The 7236-nt window shown below is 34.2% G+C and overlaps 2 protein-coding genes across 2 annotated transcripts; one reads left to right on the top strand and one right to left on the bottom strand.

Annotated features, from left to right (window-relative positions):
- Nucleotides 1-817: 817 nt before the first annotated feature.
- On the top strand, nucleotides 818-1576 carry LOC140044114 (uncharacterized). Its single transcript, XM_072088593.1, has 2 exons — nucleotides 818-911; nucleotides 1326-1576. The coding sequence occupies exons 1-2, from the start codon at nucleotides 818-820 to the stop codon at nucleotides 1574-1576; spliced, it is 345 nt and encodes a 114-aa protein (XP_071944694.1).
- Nucleotides 1577-2248: 672 nt separating this feature from the next.
- On the bottom strand, nucleotides 2249-3391 carry LOC140044112 (uncharacterized). Its single transcript, XM_072088592.1, has 2 exons — nucleotides 2814-3391; nucleotides 2249-2596 (listed from the first exon to the last, which is right to left on the bottom strand). The coding sequence occupies exons 1-2, from the start codon at nucleotides 3369-3371 to the stop codon at nucleotides 2249-2251; spliced, it is 906 nt and encodes a 301-aa protein (XP_071944693.1). The 5' UTR covers nucleotides 3372-3391.
- Nucleotides 3392-7236: the final 3845 nt, after the last annotated feature.

The following is a 7236-nucleotide window of genomic DNA, read 5'->3' as shown; positions in this document are numbered from 1 at the left end:
GTGAAATATCGATATTTTCTACGACTGCAGCAACAGGGAGCTTGCAACACGCGAGTCTCGTGTAGGAGGATGGGTTTGTTTACACCACACACAGTCCGCGAACGAGACAAGGCGGTGATTGGACTGTATTAAAATTCATTAACCAATCACAAAACGACTGCTGCCGTGGCTACAACCCCGGGTGTTTCAAACTCTAAATTTGACGATCTCGTACGTGCGTATAGAACGTTCATAAAATTAAGATGGCGTGCCAGTTGGTCGGCCATTTTGCGGACGTTTTATACCAAAATTTAATTTGTTTATTTCTCAATTTCTACTAGGTATTTGAATCTAATTTTTTGTGTGCTGTTTATTAACATTAAAAGGATTCATACAAAGTAATTTTTGTGAAATTTTAAAATCCTTTCATATCCATTTTAAGTCTAGTTCAGGACAGGAGAAACATTTTGGCATTAGGATTTAAAAGCATCGTGAAGGAAAATCCATCGAAATCCATCCAAATGAAATTCTCCTTTGGTTTTTATTTGTCGGTTGACGGCTGCTCTGGGTGATTCTTCTGTAAAATTGCTGAACTTTAAATCAAGGCTTGGAATTATTGTGCAGGTCGTATGAATGTGAACACATTTTATTTGCTAATTGTGATTATAATTTACATGGTGCATTCATTTTCTCCTAATCTAGAACACATAGTGAAATCCGACAGTTCACTGAAGGATTGGGAGTACTTTGAGAAAACGTAAGAGATTACCCAAACCAATTTGTCCCACTTTTCACTCTGGAGGGGAAAAGACTGACACGGCAAGTACTAAAGACACTAATGACAGTTGAATATTCAGAGGCAGGCTCCAATTTACGAAGTCAAGAGGAAGGCACAGTGTATTGTCTGGAGGTTTTCTTACAAGAGTCGGAAGGTATTGTATACAGTATTTATATCTTTATTTTAATGTAAACTAAAGTAAACTCTAGATGGGGCGTTACATGCAGGGGGAGGGGAGGGGTGTTGAGATACCCCCCCCCCCCCCAATCCTTCGGGCTGAGAATGAATATCCAAAGTAAAATTAGGTACCCCCAGGGCTCGAAACGAAACGATACAATACCGTATTTCCTTACAGTTATATAATATAGCCCTTCGAGAGAGAAACAAGGTTGTGTGTATTCACGAACAAACTTTACCTTGAAGAACTATACCGCTATACCCTATTTGTAATTCCTTGTACCAAAACGAAAGTATGCTAATAAGAGCGGTGAAAGGGTAAATGGTAGACGAAAAAAGTATACATTTTTTATTTCATAATGTTTAACATTTTTATTTTTATGCATTTTAGATAAAAAGACCAAGACATCCCTTGGAGACTTCCTAACATTTGTTACTGGTGCTGACTCAATTCCCCCTCTTGGTTTTAGCAACCAGATACATATAAATTTTTTTAGTAAGGAGCGAAAGATGAGAGGTTACCCGACAGCCAGTACATGTGGGTTGGATTTACACCTCCCCCGTGGATATGTCGATCCATTGGAATTCACAACTCTAATGGAGGAAGCCATCATAAATGGCAAGGGTTTTGGAAAACTTTAAAGATGTATTGTCCCCCAAATTAAGGAAGAATAAAGATTTTTTAAATCGGACTTTGAATAGGCCATTTTGCAGTTTTAATGAAGTTGTTTCCATAAGAAAAAAAACGAGAAAAAAAAATTATTTCACCTATAGAAAGACAAAACAGTTAAACAGTTAAATTACCCCAAAACTCATTGTCTTCCAGCCAATTTGACCATTTATTTGCTTTAAATTACAGTTTTCTTAGGTAAATAATTTTTTTTCAGACCCATTTTTTTGTGAAAGTGAATAACTATTATGTGACATTAAAATAACATATTCAACAAAACAATTAAAAAAAATATTTTTTCAGGGGGACAATATATCTTTAAATTATGATCAAATTTTAGTAGCCAACAGTTTTGTAATTGTTTCAGAAATAAAATACTGTTATTAAAGTTTCAATAAACAAAATGTTGTTGTTAAATTACATCTGTTTTACTGTATTGTACAGCTACATAACACAATTCTGTCTGATCATCACCAACTGAACATAATACTATAAATATAATTGTTTATATTGTATTCATTACATTGTGTTCGTTGCAATTCTAACTTTGTATTGGAAATAATATCACAGCGACAATTAATTAATAAAAAAAAAACGATTTATAACATGATAATGTGATATCACGTGCTTGCTGTGGCAGTTGATCAGATGACGTCAAGAAACATATTTCTAAGACTGCTGTATAACTGCAAACCTTCATCACATGTTTTCGGCATCGATAGCTGCTTTTCTTCCAAGAATATGGAACATAAGTCGAACACGTCCTTATCGCATGGAATCTGGCTTTTGAAGATGGATTCACTTTCACAAACTTCAACTTTAGCCACATCAACGGGAATAATACACTCTTGTCCCCCGAATAAGTATGGTACATTGTACATCAATGTCGGGCGTCCAAACGGACCATGGCTATTTCTCGATTTTGAGATGCGATGGGCATTCCACTCATTTGCAACCGAGTCCAGTTCATCCTTTAAAAAAGGCAAATATAATACAGTACAGTAAAAACAAATAGTTAATGACAGTTTATACCGTGAAAAAAAAAACAATATCGTAAATAAAAGAGGAGTGATTTAATTCTAGGCTAATATTGTTTGCTTTTCAAATTGTTGCGAAAGCCCAAATTATTATTATAATTGTCGTACTTGGGGACTATAATGCATAGCACACAATGTAATTGCTGTACTGCTTACCTGGATAATTTTCATAAAATTGGAATAAAGATTTGTCTATAAGACCTCCATCATATCTACCGTCATTCTTTTGTTGTTCAAAGGCGTCCATCCAAAACTGAGTAAAGTGTTTTCTGAGAATGCCCCACCAACTCTCAATTCGTTGATTATGCTGACTTGTTCCTTGTATAAAACTGCTGTTCTCATTACAAAGAAATTGTTGCATTGGACCAACAATAGAATTTTCAGTTCCGAAATCTGTTCTAATAGACTTTGGACAACCCATTTTTTGGCGAACAGAATTTACGTAATAGCCGGCTATAACTTTTGGATTGCTGCTAGTAAAGTAAGCTTCTAGCCATATTATGTGTCTAGAGAATCCGTCTATACAGCCATTTATACAAATGCCGTATGGCTTAAGTTTGTCGTACGAGTCGATATGCCAGATATAGTTTGGGCCAGGTACATGATAAATTCTTCTGTGTAGTCGTCGTCTCCTTCTTGCTTCGACACCCTCTGGGTCAAGAAGGTTTAAAATTATTCTGACCGTCTCTTTATCTATGTTTAACCCATTTTGTGTGCAACGAATGTGCATCCACCTGTACCCATGTAGCATCCCTGACGTCTGTAATTGGCTTTCAATGAACGCAGCGACTTCCAGTTCGTCAGAATGCCGTTTTCTTTGACTAAGGCACATTTGTTTCAGCCTTCGCTTTAATGTCCGTTTACTTATCAAAATATCATGATCTTCTGCTAACATTTCAATAATCTCTTGATAATTTAAGCTACGATTGAAATATAATCTAATCCAATGGTTTTCAGGACGCATGGTGACCAGATTGCATTAGCTAAAGTAATCCGGGATGGTTGGGATGTCATTAGAAAGGGCAGAGGTCGAATTATTAAATCTAAATTTCGAATTATTAATTCGAAATAACGAATTAAAAATTTGAATTAACGAATTACTAATTTGAAATTTCGAATTACTAATTTGAAATTTCGAATTATTAATTCGAAATAACGAATTACTAATTCGAAATTTCGAATTATTAATTCGAAATAACGAATTACTAATTTGAAATTTCGAATTATTAATTCGAAATAACGAATTACTAATTCGAAATTTCGAATTATTAATTCGAAATAACGAATTAGTAATTCGAAATTTCGAATTACTAATTCGAAATTTCGAATTATTAATTCGAAATAACGAATTACTAATTCGAAATTTCGAATTAATAATTCGAAATTTCGAATTAATAATTTGAAATAACGAAATAAATAATTCGAAATTTCGAATTAATAATTCGAAATTTCGAATTATTAATTCGAAATTTCAAATTACTTAAATAAATTCGAAATAACGAATTAATAATTCGAAAAAACGAATTAATAATTCGTTATTTCGAATTTTTGAAAGCAATATTATTTTTTTGTTGGCCCTAATAGGCTTTCGTAGCGGTCTTTCAAAGTTTGCTATAGAATTATTATGCAAAGCAAAGAATATATATCACAAGAATGAGTAGGCCTAATCCGCGATTTTCCCTGTTACAGTAATATTGTCCACAGAGCCATATATATAAAGAGTTACGACATTGGATTTAAGTCACGTGATATGCAGATCAATTTGTGTCAAACTTGTCTCCGTTAATGCATGTAAGGCCCTGTTCAGACCCATGGCGTTAGACCGTTTTAGCGTACGACGCTAAAAGAATGTGTGTCTGAACAGTTGGGGATTAGCGTACAACGCGTCGTACAACGGTTGTAGCGTTGTAGTGGAAAACGGTTGATAGTACCGTTTTAGCGTACGACGCTACTGTAAGTCAACGTTGTATCCAATCAGAACGTTTCCTGTTATGACGCGAAACAAGGTTTGACCTAGGCTGACATCTTGTATCGTCAATGTGTGAGATGGATTTCAATAACAAAAAGGCCAGAATAAATAAGGCCTAACTACACTACAAATACAACTGTTACAAAGGCTACAAACTATTATCAACTGATTACCATTACATTTTCTAACAAATGACATAAATACATGCACCTTGTATTTAAACATAGGGACTACGATCCCATCCGCTTTTAGGCCTAGCTAGGCCTAGAGCCATTCACGCATTTCATTCAAGCTAAAAACTAGCGTGGGACATCAAGTCACTCATTCATCAAGGCAGACTAGACTGGACAAGTTTAATGCTGAAAACCCCCTAACTCCTAAAAAAATCAGTAAACAAACAAGGGGGAGCTGTGTCCCTTTTATTAGCAAGTTAAGGGTTATTTTCAACCGACTGGACCAAAGAATATATATCTTTGACTGGACTGGATAGACTAATCACAATCATTGTTTTCTTCATCATTACGAGGCCTGCTTTATTTTCGTAACACAAGAGCCTGGGGAAAATGTGTTTTACTACAAAATAAAAACAATAGAAACAGAAATTTGGCTTTACTATATTTTTCTTAAATAAATGCTGAGGTATGTTTTATTTACGGCAAATTTTGTCATAATTGTAGGGCTGAGATCTAGGCCTATATACAGTGGAAATAATGATGAAAACACGTGGGTAAGAGCACATGAATATGCAACTAGAAACAACCTGGATGACGTACTTCCGTTGTAACGATAATCGTACGCTATGGGTCTGAACACCTCGTTTTTTTCTCTGCGGTTTGTAACGTGACCTTGATAGTAACGTTGTACGCTAAAACGGTCTAACGCCATGGGTCTGAACAGGGCCTGAAGTATAGGAGCAAGAAATTACTTTAAACTTTTTCTTATATTAAAAAAAATGTAATTGCACATTTTACGGTGGAATATCGACGTGCACAGCGAACAGAACCACTTGCGCCAAAGAATATTGCGCGCGCGTACGTTAGTACATTATAACGTTCGATTGATTGATTTTGGAACAAAACATCCCATAACTACGTCCCATTAATAACAATTATGTAATATTTTCAATTCATAATGCATGCTTTGATGACTAAATAAAATAATAAAGTGTCGTGGATATATTTGTTAATATATTGAATAGGTATGAACAATATTAAAATAATAAAGGCAAATTATTACAAATGAAATGATGAACGAGTCTCTGAAAGTTTGTGTCAAAAACACACAGAGAGCCATATACTGTATAAAAAGAGGGGTGAATTTGTGTGTTTTTTGTATTGGTTCATGCTTTGATGTATCCTGACTTGCATGTAGGCCCTAGCATTTATTCTTTTGTTATTATAGACACAATATATATATGTTACCAAATTAATACCATTACTAACTTTATTTACTAAAATAAAAACGGAATCTAAGCGTTATTTCATTGACAACAAAATCTAAAAATAATGCATGGAACTACAGGAAAACGCTATACAAAAGAGACGCGCGCGCCCTCAGCGTGCGAATTCTTTGACACAAAAATGGCTTCTAATTTTCAATGTCGTAACTCTTTATATATATGGCTCTGATTGTCCATGTGGTAGGGCGCCGCCATAAGTGTGGATGTATCTGGGATGTATACAACTTTTTGTGCTGAACCACCGGTAGTTTTTTCATGATAAAAAATGTTATCAACTACATGCCAACATCATGTTAAATACTATTTGGATATTTAATTGTTCGTTTTATGCAATTTATATAGTAAAAACTGCCGTATAAACAGTTTGCTTTATCAACCGGGCGCTACGATAGCGTGTGACCGGGCGTGTTGGTGTTTACGCGTTTTCACGAAGGATAGTTTAATAATATTCCTATATTTAACTTTTTTCTGGTAAAACAAATAAATGTTAATGACATTTAACATTTTGTCCTATTAATAACATGTATTTTATATTAATTTATATCATAAAAACAATACTTAATTTACCGGGCGTAGAGTAGTACACGGCAATGGTAAAGAATCAAGTAACGATTCGTTTATTTTTGGTGTTGCTGTGTTAGGCCTTTTTTGTGAACTAACTTAGCATGATAGTAAATAATTGTTTGTAAAAGTGAATGTACACTGGTTTGTTAATTAATATGTATTATAAAATAGTTTACAATTTCAAAAACTATTATCATAATTCTATTTAATGTGACATGTATAATATCTATTTAACAATACTTAATTTACCGGGCGTAGAGTAGTACACGGCATGGCAATGGTAAAGAATAGGCCGTGTGAGTAACGATTCGTTTATTTTTGGTGTTGCTGTGTTAGGCCTTTTTTGTGAACTAACTTAGCATGATAGTAAATAATTGTTTGTAAAAGTGAATGTACACTAGTTTGTTAATTAATAAGTATTATAAAATAGTTTACAATTTCAAAAACTATTATCATAATTATATTTAATGTGACATGTATAATATCTATTAAATCAAGTCTTATTTAGTATGTATACATCCGCCCTTATGAGGGCGGGCATCACTCACTGGAGCTCTCTGTTACAAATTTCTCATGCAAAAATCGCGGAATACTCATTCTTGT

The sequence above is a fragment of the Antedon mediterranea genome, chromosome 3 (genome assembly GCF_964355755.1).
Source record: "Antedon mediterranea chromosome 3, ecAntMedi1.1, whole genome shotgun sequence".
Lineage (NCBI taxonomy): Eukaryota > Metazoa > Echinodermata > Crinoidea > Comatulida > Antedonidae > Antedon > Antedon mediterranea.
Note: the sequence above shows the minus strand (reverse complement) of the source record. Positions and strands in the feature narration are given on the sequence as shown.

What these genes read in the sequence shown, in the direction of transcription:
- LOC140044112 (XM_072088592.1), bottom strand. Translation starts at nt 3,371, where the DNA reads ATGCACATTCGTTGCACACAAAATGGGTTAAACATAGATAAAGAGACG. An exon ending in ACAAATCTTTATTCCAATTT is followed by an intron (nt 2,597 to 2,813) that starts TATGAAAATTAT and finishes TACTGTACTGTA; the next exon opens with TTATATTTGCCTTTTTTAAA.
- LOC140044114 (XM_072088593.1), top strand. Translation starts at nt 818, where the DNA reads ATGACAGTTGAATATTCAGAGGCAGGCTCCAATTTACGAAGTCAAGAG. An exon ending in TTTCTTACAAGAGTCGGAAG is followed by an intron (nt 912 to 1,325) that starts GTATTGTATACA and finishes TATGCATTTTAG; the next exon opens with ATAAAAAGACCAAGACATCC.